General features: G+C 40.9%; 1 protein-coding gene across 2 annotated transcripts in view; it reads left to right on the top strand.

Annotated features, from left to right (window-relative positions):
* The first annotated feature begins 361 nt into the window (after positions 1–361).
* dym (dymeclin) overlaps positions 362–23,230 on the top strand; it is a 64,559-nt gene continuing 41,690 nt past the window's right edge. For both annotated transcript variants that reach the window (XM_083793539.1, XM_083793538.1), the window contains exons 1-7: positions 362–580; positions 9,638–9,901; positions 12,560–12,612; positions 13,089–13,182; positions 15,689–15,825; positions 18,905–18,977; positions 22,188–22,313. In XM_083793539.1, the coding sequence (XP_083649665.1) occupies positions 9,762–9,901; positions 12,560–12,612; positions 13,089–13,182; positions 15,689–15,825; positions 18,905–18,977; positions 22,188–22,313 (623 nt within the window). In that variant the 5' untranslated portion in view covers positions 362–580; positions 9,638–9,761. The remainder of the gene's footprint in view (positions 581–9,637; positions 9,902–12,559; positions 12,613–13,088; positions 13,183–15,688; positions 15,826–18,904; positions 18,978–22,187; positions 22,314–23,230) is intronic.

Here is a 23,230-nt window from a genome sequence, read left to right as displayed (position 1 = left end):
TTAGTTTGCCGATTTAGATTATTATTAGTATTAAATATATTAACTGATAAATTATGACTTATGTAGGTTAAACCAAACATAAGTCATTAACATCAGCTTTATCTTTTACAGATGCAAAGTGAAATAATGGAAATATTTGGTGAAATGTAATATATGCTGCATATGAGCATTTTTGCGTACAGGAATTGTACTACTATATATAGTATTTCTACATTTTCTACTTCTACCACTGAATGTACATACCGGTTATATCATGTTGTATTACGTGCTCTATATATAATTTATTCATATCCGTTGTACGTGTTGCGTCATGGACGTAACGCTCTGGTGTCATCACGCAAGGGGTCGCGACGTGGAAAATATGGTGGAAAGGAAAGGAGGCTAAATGGAGTGAAGTTGTGTTCCTCCACAAATTCACCAACAATATCTTATCAGTTATCATTTACGAGCAATAATAACACGGCTTTTAGAACGCGTTGTTATGAACCCTTGACTCGCACGAATACGATGTTAGTTTGAAATATGTAAATGTGATATTAAATAAGTGAAGAGGAGCAGCTAGCACACATCAGTTTGACAGGTAAGAGCTGTTATATACTGGTCAGCTGATCGAGCACTTGTACACAGAGCTAAACTGTGTACATGACATTTAAGATGAAATAGGGGCTTGTATTGTTGTACATATTATAAACACGTGAGTTTGTGAAAGATGCGGTGCAGAGACAAGACAATAAGATGTTAAAAACGTAACGTAATGTTGCAGTGATTACAGTCAAATGACTGCTAGCCAGCCCTGGAATGGCTGTAATGGTAAGCTACATGTCATGTACCATTTCCATAAACACACATGATATGTGTACTATCACAGCCATTCTACTGCTAATTGACTGCTATAACGCCTCGTTATCTATCTATCTTATCTATCTATCTATCTATCTATCTATCTATCTATCTATCTATCTATCTATCTATCTATATATCTATATATCTATCTGTGTGTGTTAATCTAACATGTTCATGTTAATATTAAAGGGCCACCAAATAGTTGAGTATTGTCTTAGGCCATCTGAAAACAGTTGATAACCCTCATAAGAGTTGTTTAGATTTTATTTACAACTGTACTATTACTAGACTAGTGCATGGCAAGTGAATTCTCTCATTGGACCACCATTGGCTGTTGAAGTTACAATGAAATTAACCCACTTTAAACCTTGGTGTGCTTGATGTGCATCAGTGCAGGACTGCATGTCATAGTAGGCAAACTATTACATGCAAAATAATGTTTTGGTTCCTCACGTAGTAGTGGCAAAAATGAGAAGAACAGAGTTGGAGACCCATAAGGGTCAATTTGCTCTCAGAGTCACTGACCTATAAGGCTCCACTTCCATAATTTAGCTGTGGGGAAACCCTGGAACCCCTCCTGTTGTAAACCAGTGGTCCAATAGTATCTGTATTGAGATATGTCAATGAAAGCATAGCAAGAACAAGGCGAACTAAACATAACCCATTAAGACTACAAGTTTCTACAAATGTCTTCTAAATCCAAACATACAGTACGTTTTCTGAAAAACATCATCTCTGTCGACTCCCATCTCAAAAGCTGTTGTTCCAGGGATCCCCAGAAGCAAAGATTTGAGTTAAAATATATTTATTCAAAGATTTGCAGTTGCACACATTTTCACGATTTTTCAAAAGAAGTATAAAAAATGGTTAAAGTGGTTAAAAGCTAAAGTGACACAGAAACTTTCCCGTACTTAATGGGTTAATGGAATTAATATTTTAATTATAATTATGGTCATTGGTCTTGTGTCATGAGTATAATTGGTGCTGTTGTGTAATGGTAACTTGTGATATACGCAAAAAATATGTGATCATACTTGTATACCGAAGGCGTGTCGTCTGAAGCGTTTCTAATTCACACATCCTGGACTAGATTGTCATCCTGTGTTTGACTGTACTTGGCCACTCCCGTAAATGACTTTTAAACGAGTGTACATGACGTTACACAGTGATTCTCAACCTTATTGTTACGTCAAGGACCCTCCCCCAGTTTGATATGCAAATCCAAACAGTTGGTCATGAATCAGGATACATAAGTGGGTTGTGGATAGCATTTTATGTAGGCATAGCACTCTAGTATAGTCTATAGTGTATACTCAGTTTCACTGTACAGATATTCTACTGTTAGACAGATGTTAGGTTCTTAGCTTGCTTATGATTCTTGATGACTATTTATATGTATTTGATGTATTACCATGTGGTGTTCTTGCTTACTGTAAATGATCGCTCTGGATTAAGAGTGTCTGCTAAATGCCTAAATTGTAAATTGCCTAAATTGTGGACCAATTCTTATGGGTCGCGAGGAAAATGGGAAAATACCCCTTTTTCTTTTTCTTTTTTGTTGTTGTTTGTTTTTAATTATTATTTCAAAAGATTTTCCAAAAATAGAGACTATAGCATACAGACCCCCATCTGAACATTTTGGGGGAGAACCCTGGGCAAAAATGTGGCCTGGCCCAATCTACAAACTCAGTCACAACATGCCGCAATGGGACTCGTAGATATTTTCAGTGACTTGGTGTAGAGGGAAATACTAGGGCATCTAGTTTTAGTTTTTAACAAAGTATATAGGGCAGGGGTCTTCAACATATTTGTCACCTATGTGACTGTGACTATGTTTAGAGTACCAGTAGGGGCAAAAGTGGCGCTGTTGTGCCAGAAACAGAGAGAGAGAGATAGTGTTGCACTGTTGCCTGCTAATTACAGAGAGAGAGAGAGAGACATACACAGATAGCACTGTCATTACTCATTAGTGTATGTTGGATTCATGTTCATGTGTACTTTCAGACACTCAACCTTAAACTGTCAGTAACTTGGTAAGCCACCTGACCCGTGGCTTTGTACTTGGTCTGCTCTTTCTTCCTCTACACCAAACCTCATTGCCGAAAATAGCTGATCTACAAGCTCACAATGCAGCGCAGCTTGCAGATCGCCAATTGTTGGTCCTGACCCCCCTTGTTGAAGACACCTGATATCGGGTGTAACTAAGTGCTAAGTGGTTAATGTTGCACTATGGTTATTTATGACCGTTAATGTTGAAAGGATTCCTCCTTGAGGCTTTTGTAAGGTTCGTGAGGTTCTTTTTATATTCCTGAGAAGATATTTAGGTAGCAATGTTGACAATCATGTATCTGGAACAGCCTGCTAAAGAGGCCATTGCATCCCTACAGGACATACAGTACTGTAGCTATTTATGTTAGGTTTGTCCGTTTTTTTTATTTTGATAAAAAAGGAGATGATGTTGGTGCTCAGAGGACATCTGTGCACACATCAAAGGGGGCTTGTGCCTTTACCCGTGCGTGAATTCTGTTTGTGTCCGAGCATATAGGCATGGCTGAGGCATGGTAACGCCCCGCCTGCCTGTGATTGGTCTACTGACAATGCCCGTCTTGACTGTCCTCCAAGATGCAGCTTACCCCGTGGTGAGAATGAGAAATAAATAATAGGCTACAAGATAATGACAGCTTGATATGCGTGACACGAGCCTGAGAACTTGTACGTTTTGTTTTTTGTAGAAGAGGCAAACTTATTGTTTATTCCGTGTAAAAAGAGACCTGCCCTCTCCAGACCATGAATGCAGCCTTTACTAATGGTGAAAATGCAAATGCCCCAACCCTTTCCATGCCATACTTGGCTGAAGGCAGCTTTCAGGAGAACTGCCCTTTTCCGAACTCTCCTGAACTTGAACACAACATTTTGCATCAAAACAATTTGTCCTTCATTCTGTACAAATCCATGTCATCCGCCGAATCTCCAGTAGCTAAAGAGTGCGGGGTCGCGGCTGCCAGCCCCCGAAAATTGCTGAACTAGTTTAGTTTAGTTTATTTAGGATCCCCATTAGCTGTTACACCTGGCAACAGCTATTCTTCCTGGGGTCCTCACAGAATAATGTACATACAAAAATTGAAATAAGAACAACATTACAGATATCACAAAATAAATACATTAAAGCATAACAACCATGCAACAACCGTGCATTCACTCTACTAGATTACATTCAAATAAACAAAATTACAATTTACCATATATATAAAAAGTCCTTCAGTCTTTTCTTAAAATGCCTTTTACCCTTAATTTCTGTGATGCATACTGGTAGAGAGTTCCAGAAAGTCATTGCCCTGTACATGACTGTATTCTTCATTGCTTCAGTTCTTGGCTTAGGCACTGTAAATCGACCCATTGCAACATGTCTGGTATTATGTATATGTCTATCGCTGGTATAATGAATATTTTTATATAAGCATTTTGGTTTTTTATTTGAACAAATATTCCTAAAAAATCCAGCCAGACTGGCAGCTAATCTCTGCTCCACCAACATCCATGACAGCTTCTGATGATTTAACAGTGTACTAGATCTAGTATTGCAGTTCAGGGCAAGGCGAGCTGCCTTATTCTGGGCTATTTGTAATTTACTCAGGTCCTTTTTCGCTGCATTGGACCACACAACTGGACAATAGTCAAGGTGGGATATCACTAGTGCCTGGATGACCTGGACAGCAGATGTTGGAGTTAAAAACTCAGCACCTCTCCTAATCATGGACAAACCCCCTCCCATTTTCTTAGTTACGTTTTGAATATGAGTAGACCATGTTAGATGACTGTCTAATGTAACCCCAAGTAGTTTTGTTTCATCTACCTGCTCAACTGCTAGATCGCTCAGATTCAGATTCAATTTGGGTTTTGACTTGAGCATATGCTGTGATCCAAATACAATGGATTTGGTCTTTGAGATGTTCAGGACCATCCTATTGTTCACCACCCACTCTGATATGTTCTGTAGTTCCTTGTTAAGAGCTACAGACAGATCTTCCACATTAGTGGCAGACATATACAAAGTAGTGTCGTCAGAATACATGGCTATATTGGCCCTGTCTAAGACCAGTGGCATGTCATTTGTAAATATAGTGAACAACAAAGGACCTAAGCAACTTCCTTGTGGAATTCCACAGTGAATATGTTTAGTGTCTGAGAGACTCCCATTATAGTATACTCTCTGTGATCTGCTGGATAAATAGCTTTTTATCCACCTTAGTGCAGATAAGGTAAAACCATAACATGAAAGTTTGTCAAGCAATAGATTGTGATCAATAATGTCGAACGCGGCACTAAAATCTAACAGTACAGACCCCACTAGTCTCTTAGAATCCACATTCATTAGACAGTCATCTATTAACTGTGTCAGTGCTGTACATGTAGAAAGCCCATCTCTATAGGCGTGTTGAAAGTCAGTATTTAACACATTCTCCGAGAAATATAATTGAATTTGGTTAAATACATATTTTTCCATTAATTTAGCAAGAACTGGCAGAATGCTAATAGGGCGGCTGTTAACTCCTGTGATGTTTGTTTTAGAATCTTTTGGTATTGGAATAACTTTAGCTTCCTTCCATATTTGTGGACACACCCCCCACATCAAGCTTTGGTTAAAAATGTGAGTAATTGGATTAGTTACCAGGTGTACAGCGAGCTTCAGTAACTTGCCATCAAGGTTATCCAGGCCTGCAGACTTCTCACTGTGTATTGAAAGTAACAGTTTCTCCACCACCTCAGAGCTGATGGATTCAAAACTAAACATACAGGACTTATTATTCATAATTTTGTCTGATATAGAGGAAACACAATGCACATCATTACAAGACATATCCTTTCTTAACCTTTCTACTTTGCTGGTGAAGAAGTTGTTAAAGTATTGAGCTATGTCATATGGCTTAGTGATAAAAGCCCCATCCACCTCAATGAAGGAGGAAGCCCTATTAGAGCCCCTACCCAGAGCATTGTTAAAGGTTTTCCACAGCATTTTACTGTCCGATTTGATTTCATTTATCCTTGTTTGATAATAACATTTCTTTTTCTTCCTATTCATTTTTGTAACATTATTTCTTGATTTACAATAGATCTGCCAGTCAGCCAGACAGCCAGATTCACTTGCCTTTTTCTTAGCAGTATTAAAGCCATGCAGTTTTTTATTTCATTATCAATCCAAGGTGCTCTTACAGATTTAACAGTATGTTTTCTAACTGGAGCATGCTTGTCAGCTATTGACAGAAATAACTGCATAAACAAATTCAAAGCTATCTCTGGATTTTCCTCTTCACCTACAGTATGCCATGGTATGTTTTCAAGTTCTTCTAGAAATGAGCCCTCCCTGAAGTTTTTAAAGGATCTTTTGTAAATTACCTTTGGAACCGCTTTTGGGATCTTTGCCTTTCTCGTAAAAGCTATTATGTTGTGGTCAGTGCATCCAAATTCAACAGAAATCACCTTTGAGCATAGATCAGCTGCATTTGTAAAGATATGATCAATACAGGTGGAGGAGATGCCATTTACTGTTATTTGTGTTCTTGTTGGCTTGTTTACTAACTGTGTTAAATTACATGTATCTGCAATAGCATGGAGGGTTTTCTTAAGTGAGCATGTTGGAGAGAACCAGTTAATATTCATATCTGCAAGTATATACAATTCCCTATTACTGTCTGATGCTCTGTCCACCATTTCACATACACTGCTTAGATACTGAGAATTGGAATCCGGTGGTCTGTAACAGCAACACAGCAATATTGGTTTAATATTAGGCAAGTGGACTTGTAGCCATAGAGCTTCAATGTCACTAATCATCAGGTCATCTCTCCTCTTTACTGGAATATCATTTAAAATATAAAAAGCCACACCCCCACCATGAATATTTCTGTCTCTCCTGTAGATATTATACCCATGTACCATTAATTCCTTATCACATGTTTCATCTAAATGTGTCTCAGATATGGCAAGTATGTGAACATTGTTAGACATCAGCAGACTCTCAATTTCATATACTTTGTTGCGTAGACTGCAGATATTAATATGTGCAATCTTTAACCCCTTCTTTGGTAGATTGAGTGACATTGAGTCGTCTGACTGCATATCCATAGGTTACTGTTCACCACTGACCCATAGGCCTCTACTAAAAGAGCCAGGGGGTCACCTTTGAGTCCCTGTAGAGTTGTCCATTTATATACAGCTTATCGACTGCCAATGCCACTTTATGATCCAGGGCCCAGTTTTCTCTCATTATTGGTCGCAGTATTTTCCTTCTGTTATTGATCTCTGCTGGAAAGTGTTCATTTAGCCAAAGAGAGCTCCCTTTCAGTTTATTACCTCGGCTCTTCACCAATTCTTTCTGTTTGTAATGCTCAAAACAAGCTATTATTGGACGTGCTTTTCCATCCACAGGTCTGCCCATTCTGTGAACCCTAGAGAAGGTTATGTCTCTCACCACCTCAGGGGACATTTCGAGGTTGTTGGTCATAAAGTGTCTTACAGTTTCTTCAGGGTTGGCAGCGGCATTACCCTCTGCAATGCCAGCGAATATCAGATTATCTCTCATCGATCTGCACTGCAAATCCAATAATGTCTCTTTCATTTTCTTGTTATCCACAGTGTTAGAGATTACAGTTTGTTTTACCTTTTCTACCACACCTTTAAGGAAGGTATTTTCCTTTCTCAGGTCCTCAATCTGCTTTTGACTGAACTCCAGGCTGGTTCTCAGCTCACGGAGGTCATGTTGTAATGCGTCCAGTATATCCAACTTGCTCAGTCTGGCATTGATTGATTCAAACACTGATGCATCCACCTCCATGACACCACCCGGCTCACTCACACTCTCCGACTCAGGTTGATGGGATCGGAGTTGTTTCTTTGGCACAGGTTTATCAGCAACCTTTTCAGCTGCCCCTTTGTCACCACCTTTAGGCATCCCACAGCAGGTTGGAGGGTTTGCACAGTGTAGGCCTCAGATAGGCCCTGGCTTCAGCAGGAGAGGCTTCAGGTAGGCCTCAAACAGAATCCACCAAATATCACCTCAAGCAGTTGTCGATCCACAGCCACTTGTTGCCTTAATCCACTTGACTGCTAATATCAATATATTAAAATATATATTGACTAAAAATCTTTAAAAACAGTAGAAATATCTTAAAAATTTAGCAGCAGCAGCAACAGAGCATCCCTTGGGTGCAGCTACAAGCTCTCAACGCATCACAGCGCGACGCGTTGAGATCTTGTAGATCTGCTATTTTTTGGGAATTTCAGACCATGCCTCTCTAACATTCTGTGCACGTCCCGGCATCTGTGTGTCACACACTGTACTGCATCTCCACAAATGACTGTGTCACTCATTTAAGGTCAATCTCCTGACTTTCACAAAGTTTAGTTCACCCCAATTTAACCCCTGAATTAAAAAAATTGTAAACAAATGAGACTCTTATCCCAGAAAACAGTTGGCGCTATAAACTTAACAGGAAGAGGGAGTTTAGCCAAGTAGGCCATGGAACATAACAGCATGTAGTTGTTAGTATCTCTCTCCAATACTGATAATCATTTTAGGGCCTTTTTTAGGAAAAGTGTGCTTCCTAGACCTACAGTATAATAGAGTCAAGATATAATTGCAGCAGTTGCACCTGCTTGTATATAAGATAAGCGGAAACATAGAAAACAGCCAATCTAACAAGCTCACAATGCGTCACAATGTGAGCGTCATATTGTGATCTTGTAGATTGGCTGTTTTCACTACTAGCCCTTACCCGTTGTGAGATATTTGTGGCCACTTGTGGCCGTGGGGGGTACTGCGCCTGGGTACGTTTGTAATTGACTAATCAATTCATTAATAATCATTAATGTGTCAAATCGAAAAAAGGGCTTCGTTACGCCCTCCATATTTATAATATGAATATGGAGGGCAAATATGGAGGGCGTAACGAAGCCCTTTTTTCAATCCCACTTTTCATACAGGCATTGACCATATTATGGTCAATGGCTGTGTGAAAAGTGGGAGTGATTGGTGCAGGCAGTAAGGAGTTGCGGCACTATTTCTGACAGACACACACACACACACACACACACACACACACACACACAGACACACACTCAGACATTGTTAGAATTATAGTATGATGTCTGAAAAAGAAAATGTTGGGAAATGTTTGACACTTTTTCTGACGTTTTTTGAAAATGTTTCTTTTGGTTTTGCCTATGAATTGTGTGCCCAGAATAGGGACCCAGAACAGGGAGATCTGCTTGAAAGTGGTTGGTCTAGTAACAGAACAGACTGTGTATGTGTGGTGGGGGGAAGGGGGGGTCTGGCTTGGTTATGGAGCCTAGCCTGAGGACTACTCAGGTTGCTTTGTGTTGTGGAACGAGGAGTCATCCTCTTCCCCTCGGATTTATTACCTTTCCTCTTGGCCGCTTCAGGACTTCACTTCCTTATATTATTCACATCTTGACACAACCTGATCTCGTGCTTTATTTTAAACCACTGGTACTCGCGTTGATTTCTGGGTGTGTGGGTGGGAGACTGGGAGAGGGTGAGTGTGAGCTAACTGTATTTGTATGTGTGTGTATTTGTATTGTATAATGTTTTGTTTTGTGTGTGTATAAGCCCCCCTCGAAAATGTGATGCTGCATCTCAAGGGGCTATCTATTCTCTCAATACATTCCACCTCCAGCACATCAATAGAAAGGATGGAGAACAGTCATTTGTTTTGTAAGAAAAGAATGACCAGTCTCACATCTCATTAATTTATATCCCCTTTTTCTTCTTCCTTAGGTTCTAGTTTCTAGTTGTTTAGCAATAACAAAGCAGTGAAGTGAACTGGGCTCGTCTGGCCCAGTGGAAGTTGCTCAGGACCCCCCCAGGACCCCCAGGTGAAGCCGACGGGGAGCTGGTAGAGATGGGAGCCAACACCAGCCAGGTCAGTGACCTGTCGGAGAACCCCAGCCTCAGAGCTCTGGTGGGCTCCGAGGCCATGTCGGAGAATGACCCCTTCTGGAACCAGCTCATCTCCTTCACCTTCATCAGCCCCAGCAGCAGGTACGCACAGTCGCACACACGCTTTACTTCAGTAATGGGCTCTATGCACGCACGCCATTTTGGAAAGAACTTGGGCCCTTTCCCTACTTCCTTCACAGATGTTACCGCTGTTGTACGCTACCTTAACATGACTCCTCATGTGGCCTGTGACTGACACACACACACACACACACACACACACACACACACACACACACACTGACACACACACACACACACACACACACACAAAAACACACACAAAAACACACACACACACACACACACACAGAGAGCAGACGGAGCAGACAGCATTTCACTCTGTATAACCAGTAAGACGCCCTGAGGGCTGAGAAGCGACGCATGCATGCATGCATCCGCAGACAGCGCTTTGGCATGGGGGGTCAGATCGACATATGTAATGAATACTGTACTGGCCATATATGGAGCGTGTCTTGAGTGTACAGGGTTTGATGAGGTCAGATCAACATATGGAATGTCGGAACAGGAAAGACGGGTGGGGTGGGATCAACATATGGAATGTCAGAAGTAGGTCAGCTCCATATATGGAGATCTAAGGGTTTGAGGTAAGCTGTAGAGTTTCTGGCCGGCTCCATATATGCAGATATGGAGATCTAAGGGTCTCCATAGTGTCACGTGATGTCACGAGGCATGACCATATATGGACACGTGATGTCACGAGGCGTGACCATATATGGAGATGTAATGTCACAAGGCGTGACCATATATGGAGGCGTGGGTGACTAACTACCAGACAAACAGACGGACAGACAGGAGATGCAGGTTTTGATAGTAAATGCGACTTATACGGTCGTAATAAACCTGTATTCTGTATGTTTGACTACTTGTTATCCTCCTGTAGTTTAACCTTTATCCTGTTGGATTTATCCAATGTATCATAAGTCGAATGTCAAACTCCAATCATGTTGCTAGCCCCCACGGAATCTGTAATTTTAATACGACAAAAAACAAATCTGGCATGTTAAGGTGGAAGGGCCACACTACATTTAAACCCCCAACCTCGAAAAGATCAGGCTTTTTCTCTGAAAACCGATGAAGGAAACCACAAAGATGTGGAAACAGAACAGACATTCAGAGCGATAAATAACTGTTTAACTTTCACCTTGAACAGGCAGGCTTCTTTGGCTGTGTTCAAGTATTGGTGTCAATTATTAGCGAGGTCACTCCTACAGTCTCCTATTGTTAGCTCTTGAGACAAACATTTGAGCAGTGTGGTAATTCTTCACGGACAACATTTCAACTTTAACATTTCATTTCCGGTAACACCGCAAATTATTTAATTCAGTCTAGCTAGCTTCTAGTCTCACATTTGCCTCTACATCTTTGGGACATTTTCCCATCTTTGGGAAAATGCATTTCAACGTTTTAAGTAAATTAATTTGGGTGAATCGCCCGTATTAAAATAATAATACTAATAATTAACGTTATTTTTATAGCACCGTTCATGTCATATAAAGCAAGCGCAATGTGTTTTACGGGGCAAAAAAAATCACAAACGTATAGTAGCTTTAAAGCAATCATAAATGACACTACGACAGTATGTCGTTGATAACTCTGATGTAGTATAATGATAATTACTAAGGCTATTCACTGAGTCATTGTCAGCCAGTCATGAACATGTGACCGAGACCTCGATATGGTCTGGTCGGGGATAGTGCCGAGGAGATGGGGACAGAAGAGAAATCTCTCTCCTTGAGCGCAAGTGTGGAGCCGGCAGTCGGTGGCAGATGTTGGTATGGTATCCTAGGTCTGCTGCTGCTATCTGGGTCCGTCTTAGCTTAATCCTATCCGTAACTTGCGTAGGCATTCATATTTATGTGTGTTGTGACGTCCCGGTTGTGATGTCAGAGAGGCACTACGTTCCTTCGTAACAAACAGAATGTGTGACTATACGAGAAACTGCCTGACTTAATGTTACTTAAACCCTAGCATCCCTATTCTCGGGAACGTTTGCAGGTAAAATACAACAGAGACAACTCTGGTCTGTTTTAGTCAGTGTTTATTTTGACAGCAAGTTTTAATTTACCGGTAGTTTTGGTCAAGAGTCTTTTAAATAAAAGTTTACCTTTAGTCTTCTTTTCTTTTTAGATTAAATATCATACGATTCTAGTCGACTAAATCTACAGTTGAGTAGACTAAAATGTATTTTGGCTGGACTTGATTGCATCATAATGCCTGATTTTACACTTGGCTGCATGCAGGAAATAGCCGATCTACAAGCTCACTGTGACGCTTTTTGAGCTTGTAGATCTGCCATTTTCAGAGTGCAACTCCCGAGCAAACATAAGATGACTTGTCTTTTATATACTTTTCTCCACTAGTCCCTCCCTAACATTTTTGTCTAGTTTTTATTTGACAAAATTGAAAATAAATGTAGTCATAGTCTTAGTCATCATAGTTTAGTTTTCGACGAACATTTCTTGTCACAGCTTTAGTCGACGAAATCAACACTGGTCAGTGTAATATAACGCAGTGCAGTGCAGTAGTAGGCCAGCAGAGGGCAGAAGATACAAGCAATGAACTTGTCTTAATTTTGCTCTCTCTCTCTCTTTCTCTCTCTCTCTCTCTCTCTCTCTCTCTCTCTCTCTCTCTCTCTCTCTCTCTCTCTCTCTCTCTCTCTCTCTCCCCCCTACACAGTGGGGATTCCAAGCTGTTGGAAGAGGCTGTGATTCCACTCGCCAAGATCTTTAGTATGTACTACTGTGTGCATTGTGCTTCCAGTATTTTATAGATCTTTAGTATGTACACTCACTACACTGTGCTTATATTCGCTGACCGTGCATTTCTTACACTATAATATTGAAGACTGTCAGTTTAGTGTGATCTTACTGTAAACGTGTGCATGTGGACACACACACATGCACATGCATGTATAGTATACAAAAGTATGTACACAAACACTCCACGCACACTCCACGATTGTTTAGAGGACATAAATAAATACCCTTTTAAATATATATATTGTTTTACATCTTTCATTGAAGTACAATTGTAGTACCTCTTGTTTTGTTTTTTTCTGTCTACAGTTTATACCTTTGCCGAAAACACACGTTCTTGCTTCAGTTTCTACAAGCCGATCTGTTACATATTTATTTCTGATCTCTGTCCTTAATGTTGCAAAACTGTTGATTATTTCTTTCCCCATCATTTTGCCTTTGATTTCTAGTCGAGAACAATCCCAGAACTGGGAACTTCAGTGCTTTGGTGAGAGTGTTTTTGGGAAGAACCAAAGAGTTGAAGATCTCCACAGAATGCCAGGAGTGAGTATGAGAATCGAGAACCTCCAAAGATCTCATGAACGAACGGTTCCAGTTAATGACAGACCCTGCCAAAAAAAAAGTCCCTGATTGTTTGTTGTGCACGTGTTGGGGTGTGCGAGTGTATATGCCTGTGATTGTATGATCCAGTGTTTGCGTGTGGGAAACCCTAATTTATTTTTCTTTTCTTTTTCCCCCCAAATGAGACAAACAGTGAAGTAGTTGTCATTTCCCATGGGAAGCCTGTGGAGGTATAATCATCCACAGTGTGTGAGACATTATTTCCCTACTCATGCCTGCCAAACCACAACTCCTCACACCCACCCCGACCAGTTTTGCCAGATTTTGCTTGAGAAATAAACTGTTGTGGACAATACTGCAATGTAGAAATACTCCCATTACAAGTAAAAGTCAGAAATTCAAGATGTTCTTGAGAAAGTACAAAAGTGTTGGTATCAAAATGTACTTGAAGTACCAAAAGTAGTCATTGTGCAGAATGTCCCATTTCAAGTGTTCAAATGTTTGAGCATCTTTAGAAAATAGCACACAGAGAGGAGACAACATAATTGGCGTGTGTAATAGCTGTATTGATGGTGGTGGTGGTGGCTGAGATATTGTGGTTCAGTGAACTTCCTTCACTCATCAAAATCTTCCTCATTTAATTTCTTCTCTTCCTCTCTTCCCTTGTTTTTTCCCCTCCTCCATCCCTTTATGGATGTGAGCTGTGATGCAACCAGTGAGCTGGGTGTGTCTTCTGTGTGCTAACGATTAATACTAAGGACGTAAACCATGAAGTATTTGAAGTCATCGACTGTCTCGAGCACCATCCCATCCACAGTGGCAATGGTTTTGTCCTTCTGCTGCAGTAGTAGTCCCCTTCCTTTCTCTGCTGTATCTGAGATTGGTCGATGTCATCTGCATAGTCGAGGTCAATGACCAGGGTGTATGCACCTTGACTTCCTCGGGACCAGAGTGAACCCCAGTGCCTCCTCTCTACCATTGGTTCCGAGTCTCAGTGCATTGTCTAACGCTACAATGAACAGGAAGGGTCACAAAGTATCACCCTGTATGACGCCCGCTAGGACCTCAAATTCTTTAGTGTCACCGTCGCAGGTTTGGACCTTGGCTCGAGTCTCGAGCCAAGGTCTTTGTGTTTCGGACATTTTACGTCACATTTGGCAGACATTTGACCTAATTGCTCCTTTCATTGTCGATGGCAAATATGAGACATTGTCAATGGCATTTAATGTTTGTTGCAGACATTTTGTGGGGACAAAGGCTGAGTATAGGAGGGGCTAGCGCCTCTCAAAAAAAAGCTTCAACCAAAAAACACCACGTACCCTATGTTTTGAAACCAAGTTTTAAGCATCAGCATCCTCCTAGTGCTGTGAGACTGGGATGCTTATGGCATGAGGAGCCCTGGTACATTATGATTGTAATTGTAAAACTTGTGACTGGAGGTAACAGGAGATGGTGTTCCCCTAGCGACCACACAGTTGGCCTCATGGCTGCCGTAGTGGTGTTCAGAAGCTTAACCCATTATGAGCCCATTCTACAAAGGCCTTCTAAGTCAGCAATACTCAAATGTTTTTCGTGCCAAGAACCCCCAAAATGATATTTATTTGGACCCCACCCCATCTGAAATGTGTTTGTGCCAGGGAACCCCGTAGAAGAGATTTGTTTTAATATTATCTTTTAAATAGCAGATATTTTTGAGAACTACTGTTCTAAATCAGTAGTTCTCAACCCGTGGTCCCTGAGGGGATTCCTGGTGGTCCCCGGCTAAATGATGGGGTTGGCAACTAAATGGACCCTTATAGAGTGAATAGTGAAACCAAATGGACCCTTATGGGACGGGTTATCAGTACATTTGATTTAATTTTACACTCTTAAGAGTTAAATTATTATTAAACATCTGCATTACTTCATTTACAAGAAGTCTACACAAAATTAGAGAATGTAGAGGAATTGCTATTTTCAACATTTGCTTGTTATCTCTCCTATGGTACCACATCAATACAGCATGGAATTGTGGACAAAATCCTATCCAACAACAAAATATTCAAAGTTTTCATTTGGGTCTGAGAGGCTACATCTCATCAAATGCTGGTCTGTGGCTCAAATGCTGAATATATAAATGGAACCTTGATACGAAAAGGGTTGAAAACCACTGTTCTAAATCCTAAGAGTTTTCTGAAAAACTTGTGTGACACTGATGCTTTGTTTTTCAGGTTTGAATGGGTCAACAGTGGTAGCTTGTGTTCAACTCTGATCCACTCCAACATGGATGTGAGGAAAGTTTTAGCGCGGGCGGGTTAAATAGTTTAAGGATAAAAAAAGATTAAAAACCCCCACAACAACTCACTTTATCCGTAGAACGGCCCCTTTTGTAGAACCCTTAATCAATGTGAATTAGTTTTTCAGTTGGGAGTGATTTATGGCTAAATGAGCTGTGTGTGTGTGTGTGTGTGTGTGTGTGTGTGTGTCTCTTCTCTGCGTCTCGTTGCAGTCAGCTGTTCATCTGGCAGGCCCACAATGCACTGTTCATGATCCGCTGCCTGCTCAAGGTCTTCATCAGGGAGATGAGCGAGGAGGAGCTGCACCTGCACTTCTCCTACCAGGAGAGGGCGCCAGGCTCCTGCGGAGGTGAGCACCGTCCTACACACAATTCAACTCAATTCAATTCAAAGGAGCTTTATAGGGCATAGAAGTGGGCATGGTTTTCTGGTTCCACTGAAAAATCGTCCATTTATTTTTGCCATAGAGATATTTATATCCATTATTTTAAGCCTAGAATCAAGCCATCCAGGATCCTGGTGATTCATGACCATAAAACCTTTGATTCTGTGAAAAAAATACAATTTAATATTTCATTATATGATAATCTACATTTCATAAATACCCTTAGTTTACGGTTTTCACTTTCATTTTTTCATAGAATGAAAGATTTATGGTCATGACTCACCAGGATCCTGGATCAGGATGGCTGGATTCTAGGCTTAAAATAATTTTCTTTTTTAAATCTCTATGGGAAAAAATGAATGGCCAACATTTCAGTGGAACCAGAAAACCACGCCCACTGCTATGCCCTATTGGCACGAGAAAACATACGTTTACATTGTCAAAGCAAGTGTCGAAATGTAATAAAACAGTTGAAAATGGGGAAAATATATACAGTTGGATAGCATTGTGTGTATACAGAGCTATGTCCCATTGATGTTGGATGTTATTTTTTATGACAAAAGGAGCCAGATAACGGCAATATTTTGGGAGAATCGTTCAAATGCTATTCCAAGCGTGACATTTGGTACTAAATCATCTTTGGTGGTCACTCTTTGAAACTGAGGCAACTTGTAAATCAAAGATGACAATTGACAACCATTTATTTCAAGATGGCTGCCAAAATTATATATCTTTTTTTATATATCATATTTTGGGACCTTTTTCCTTCATTGATATTATGCAGTGAACAACATTATGCAACTTCTTTTAAATTTAGAAGTTTCCCCCCAGATTCCCCCAAAATTCAGAAATATTCAAAGATGTTCACAAAAAGCTAAAATAGACGATCTACAAGTTCACAACGTGTCACGATGGAATGCGTTGGAATGCGTTGTGAGCTTGTAGATTAGATATTTTCCACTATTTTTGAAACGAAGCAAAAGTGGTTAATCACGTACAGTATTTCCGTAAGCTCCCCTGTGGTCAAAGGTTTGTCTTTAAAATGTAGTGGAGTTAGTGTCGGATTCTACAAAAAAAAAGAAATCCCCACAAATACTCAAGTAAAGTACAGATACCAAACAAAAGGAATTAAAAATACATTATTCAAGTAAATGCACTTATTTTCTGACTGTCCACCATTGCCAACAGTTGGGGTCACACAAAGGTCGCGCTGAATAGAGAAAGGCTGTATTTAGAGAAATGGCTGAGTGCTGTTCTCTGAATGGAGCTATTGGCAAGTAACATAACACAAGTCAACCACTGACTTCCTGCATTGTGGGGTGGCTTGAATAAATACTTCCGATTAGTGGATTAAATTAGGCCTCAGCCTAATTACACATTAACTGACAAAATCCATTATAAGAAGACCATCCTTTTTTTCTTTATTTTTTTTTAAATGGGCGCCTCCGGTAGAACACATTGGATGAATCGTTGTCCTCATGGAGCCAGAAATATATTGTCGCCGTCGGGGAGAAACCTCTTATCTCCAAATGTGTGTTTTTTCGTAATTTAACGCCTGTAACTTGATCATACGACAGCGTCGGCATCAGAAGTAGAAGATCCACTATTGAGCTTGTTGATCTGCTACGTTTGATGTGCTTGAATTAGAATTCTGAAAAATGACGACATACAACTTGAATACGTTCGGTATCGGACGTTGAACATTAAAATAGTGCCTCAGATGCCATACACGAGTACAGTGATCTCGTTGAGTGAGAGTTGAGAGGTTTCTGCCCGACAGCTACGATATGGAAAGTCACAGCGAAATAGAAGACAGTGTTTCCATTTGGGAAGTGGTAGAACCCGGGACGGATTTGAATCCCGATCCATTTGGGAAGTGGTAGAACCCGGGCGGGTTGGAATCTCGATCCATTTGGGAAGTGTTGGAACCCGGGACACGTTTGAATCCAGAGTAGTGCATAACATATTTTATTTTATTTCATATAATTTTTGAGGATTTTACCATGTGGCGAGGAGTCAGAATGACTGCGCTTGTTTTTTTTTAGTTTTTTTTTTAAGATATTTTTTTGCGGCTTACGCCTTTATTGATTTTTTTAAGGGATAGAAAGTAGGCTGACAGGAAACGGGAGAGAGATGGGGGGATGACATGCGGTAAAGGCCGTGTCGGGTCCGGGAGTCGAACCCGCGGCACACCGCGACTGGATCACCAGTCCGGTGCCCAGACCGTTACGCTACGGCCTGGGCCATGACTGCGCTTGTTGATCGGCTATTTTCAGAATGCAACCTGCCAGCATAAAATTGGAACATTTTAGTCAAATTTGTATTTGTTGATGAAATTGTCAATATATTATAGTCATAGTATTAGTCATCATAGCTTAGTTTTTATTTCGTTTTCGTCACTGAAAAAGGGTGGTCGCCATAAAACCTTCGCCTTATATTGGTCGACGAAATCAACACTGAATAAGACTGGCCGGTATTGTCCTGTCAAACGGGGTATTTATACGGGGTATTTGTAAAAAGTTAAACGTGAAAATATTATCCAATATATAAAGAATCTTTGATTTATTTTTTTAATTTTATTTTTTTAAAATTTCAGAACATTGCAAAAAAATACTTAGCTATTTCTGTTCATAAATAGCAGAGTTACAAGCTTTTTTTTGTTGCTATCCCGTCATTGAGACAAAGTCTATGCCAAAGGGGGCCTGCCATGGTTTAAGGTCAGGACTGGACACATAATGGAGGGAACATGGCATTGGAGCGAGTCCTGAGGCCCTTTGGAACGGGACAGAGGAGGGAAGTATAGTGGAGGAAAGAAGGAACGCTTCCAGCTGGCTGTTCCCCTTCCTCTGTTCCTCCGACGTGAAGGAGGGATGGCTGGGAAGGGGTCTAGGGAAGAGAGAGAGAGAGAGAGAGAGAGCCTGCTCATGGCCAACCACAGGGAGCTTGTTGGCATTGGTGTTAGAAATGACAGAATAATAGAACAGAATGTTTTTTTTTCTTCTTCTCATTAATCCCCCCCACCCCCCCACCCCCTTATCTACAGACACAGTGACGGAGGATCTCCTGGAGGAGTTCATGTCCAACCTGGTGCACCTGATCGTGGAGGTGCCTCTGCTGTAAGTACCGCTACCACCTCCACAGCTCCGCCCAGTTGGAACGGAGGTCTTTCTGTCGGAGTGGAAACCTTGTATCTCCCTTTTTGTTACTTTATTCATTTAAAAGAAAATCACACCCGTGTGAACTGAGTGGTGCAACTCCCCCTCCCTTTTCCTCTCTCTCTCTCTCTCTCTCTCTCTCTCTCTCTCTCTCTCTCTCTCTCTCATTAGCAGGCAACAGTGCAGCACTCTCTCTCTCTCTCTGTTTCTGGCACAACAGCGCCCCTACTGGTACTAATAGTCATACTCGTGCTCATTAACACATAGGGCAGGCGGACACATGGGTACATAGGTGAACACCGACATTGCTGTTCCAAAAGGGCGATCTACAAGCTTCACAGTTCAATCCCGGGCTCCCCAGAGTTGGTGTCAAAGTGTCCTTGAGCAAGACTCTGAACCCCTAAATTGCTCCTGATGAGCAGGTCGGTGCCTTACATGGTTTCCGCTGCCATCGGTGTGTGTGAATGTGGGTGAATGTTATGCACAATCTATGTAAAGCGTTTTGGATGAAAGCACTATATAAATGCACCATTTACCATTAGTAGATGCAGATTTTTGACAGCGAATTTTGATTTAGTTTTAGTCGATTAAATATCCTAAGATTTTTGTCGACTGAAATTACAGTTAATTTTGTCAACTAAAATGTATTTTGGCAGGAAACGGCAGATCTACAAGCTCACAACGCTGTGAGTTTGTAGATGTGCTAATTTCAGAGCGCAACCAATCATAAAATGACTTGTTAGTTCTTTGGATTATTTTCCACTAGTCCCTCCCTAACATTTTAGTCTAGTTTTTATTTGTTGACAAAATTGTCAATATATTTAGTCTTAGTCGTCATAGTATTGGCTTTTATTTCGTTTTATTTCGTGAAACAAGGTAGTCGAGGAACTTTTTTTGTCATCGTTTTAGTCACCAGTGGTGACTAAGTACTGACTAAGTACAGTAGGTGAAGAGTAGCACCACATTAAAGACTCCAATCAAACAAAATATTGATTACAGAACTAGCCGATATATGAGGTCACAGCAGTCACAGTCCATTTGTTTATTCTTCCAATGTTCGCCAGCCAGTTACGATGAGCGTTGCTGGACCGAAGCAGAGGGGACGTGTCCAATGAAAGGGGAGAATGAGATGGACATTCTCCCATGACAAACATCTAATTCTAACACACAGACACCTAGGTATGATAAATTAGGCTTAATCTTTTTTCTTTCTTTTTTAAAATATTTTTACCTTGATTTTGCTTCGGTTGTTAGCCGCCGCCGTGTGTGTGTGTGTGTGTGTGTGTATACATGAGAGATTAATTGGCAAACACATCGCTATCGGCCGATTCTAGTAGTTTTTAGATTAATCCGCATCGATTCGATTAATCAATCAGACCGATTAATCGGTCTGTCTTTACAGATAAACAAACAGTTGAACAGATCTACAAGCTCACAATATTAAATATACAGGTATTTAAGTTCAATCTGACTTGTCTAAGCCTGCAGTGCAGATACCCTGTTACATGTATTTTTCAGAATGGACAAAATTATTATATTTTTTCAATACAGACATCGGTAATATCGGTTATCGGCCATAACACCAATTAATTATATCGGATATCGGCCAAAATGTCTCGTCGGCACATCCCTGATATATATATAGGTTGAATCATTCCTCTACTGCGCCGCTATGCTGCCTTGTCTAGGTCAAACCAAGTTCATGGACACGTGATTGACAGACAGAATGTCCCCTATCTCTCTATCTCTCTCTCTCTCTCACTTTGCCTGTCTGTCTCTCAGTATGTCTGTCTGCCTGCCTGTCTGTCTGTCTGTCTGTCTGTCTGTCTGTCTGTCTCTCTCCCCTCTCCCTCTCTCTCGTGTCATTTCTTTGGACATCTTATCCCTGGCTCTAGTGTAAGTGCGTTGATCATTCCAGCATTCTTCATTGTTCCCAGCATCAGCCTCCCCCCCCCCCCCCCTCCTCTGTTACTTTGTAGCTGTCAGGCGGTTTCCTCTCTACGTGCTCTGGGTTTAAAGCCCAGAGGAGATGAGAACAAATCTGACTGTTTTCTCATCATGCCTCTCCTCTCAGTCAGACACAGACCAAATTAGTGTCCTTCTTTATAATATGGATGTGCAAGACTGTACCCGAACCTATTTTTTCACCCTGTGTCAATTATCTATTGTAATCCTGGGCGCTACACTCTCTGCCAACCTGGGGAGAGCAACGGACTGACCTCATGCTTCCTTCTATGCATGAGGTTTCCAAGTTTCCCCGTTTGGACGTAGCGGGTGGAAGGAACACGTTATTCCAGCAGGTGCCCCGGCTGGCCAGACAGAGGCAGTATAGAGACCACGATTAGTGAATGTTTTTTGTGAGGGTACCTACCGTAGGGGACACAGGGAGAAGATGCAGCATGCATTTCAGAATACAACAGGGGGTGGCGTGGCGATGGCATACTGTAATGTTCGATTCCCAAGCCTGTGTCACTCCTTGACACACAGGGAGTGACACACGGAGAGAGAGAGTCACTCCCTGACTCTCTCTCTCCGTTTCCTGTCACTCTCAACTGTACTAACAGTTGCAAAAACAAACAAAAAAACAAATGCAAAAAAGCCCCAAGAAATATACTGTAAAACAACAACAAGAAAACACAGCAGGGGAATCCATATTGTAAAAATATTACCGGTACTATTATTTTAATTTAATTATTCTCTTTTCCTAATTTAGCAAGCACTTTGCTTCAAATATATTATTATAAATTATTATTATTATTATTATTATTATTATTATTTATTGTATTGTATCTGCCACATGACAACTTACGTCATCATTTAGGGCCCTAAACAAACAATAATAGTCCATAGACTTGGCTGCCATATGATGTAATCTTCAAAGGCCATGCATTGGAGCGGCTGGCGCCCCTCAAAAACTCCAATGTATTTACGTCACTTTGTAAACGTCCGTGCCTTAACACAGTTCAGACTAATCGATTTGGTAGTTTATTAAATCATCTATTAAAAGTTTGTCTTGTTGAGGCCTGACATATACTCCCGCCTGTGTGCGGCGACTGAGAACTTTAATCCATGTAATCACTATGGGGGAAATATTCTTGTTTTGGGAACTTGATATCAGTTCCTGTTTTAACTTCATTGTGTGTGTGCGCGTGTGTGCGTGTGTGTGTGTAGTGACATCACATACAGCATCCTGTTTGAAGCCGTCACCACCTTGTTGGTGCTGCTGTCCTATCAGCTCTTCAACAAAGAGATCCTCCGGGATGGATCCATCTACCAGCACATCATGAAAGGACGATGGTGAGAGACCAAGCACTCAACGCCTCACGCACATTTAGCCAAAATGAATAAAGCCAATATTCCGATCTACAAGTTCACACACCGCTCCGTAGATCGGATATTCTTGGTGCATGGCATGCCGCCGGTCTGTGGTTCACAAACCTTCTAGCTCAATGACCAAAACAGAAATATGACGATTTGAGATCTTTTAGATTTTCGCTACTTCTTAAATATCTTTGATCTCTTCTTTTCTTTTTTGGGGGGAAATAATAATACTTAAAAACAAAATGTAGTTTTGTTGAAAATGTAGAATTAAAGGGACGCATACAAATCTGTCCGTGACCCACAAATGGGTCCCTGCCTTTTATTGTGGAAAAAAAAGTTAAAGCCCTATTATTCTGATGGTAATCGTTGCTATAGGGTGTTTGTTCAATAACAGCAGTGTCTCCCTGTCTCTCCATCTCTTTAATAAACAGAAAAGAGCACCCATACATCTGCATCCATTTTGTTGCATTCCAGATAGAAATGTCCCTGCTCGTTACTTTGTGTCTTCACTTCCAGTTTCACTTGTTTATCCTGTGTTCTTCCTGATTAGATGAAATAGGTAGCTTGAACTGAAAATATATTCTCTAGTATTTACTAAAGAGCTGGCGAGAAATGGAAGACCTCTTGTTTCTGAACCTTCACTGTATTAGCCTTGCGTAGCCAGCCTTCATCTGCTTTTGCAATGGATATTGCCCCAGGCAGATTAACACTTCTTTTGCCGGGGAAGTTTTCATAATAAAGGCGCTAAGAGTGCCACGCAGATGAGGCAGATTTTACTCTGAAAAGCCTCGCCTTCCATTACCCCCCAAAACCGCGAGGCATAAGTTTCCCTTACTACGTCGCACTGTCACATCTAAAGTCTCCCTAGATGCGTTAATATTCCAAACGAGGTG

The sequence above is a fragment of the Protomyctophum parallelum genome (genome assembly GCF_964188405.1).
Source record: "Protomyctophum parallelum genome assembly, chromosome: 21".
NCBI lineage: Eukaryota > Metazoa > Chordata > Actinopteri > Myctophiformes > Myctophidae > Protomyctophum > Protomyctophum parallelum.
The sequence above is the reverse complement of the archived record's forward strand: the minus strand, read 5'-3'. Positions and strand labels throughout refer to the sequence as shown.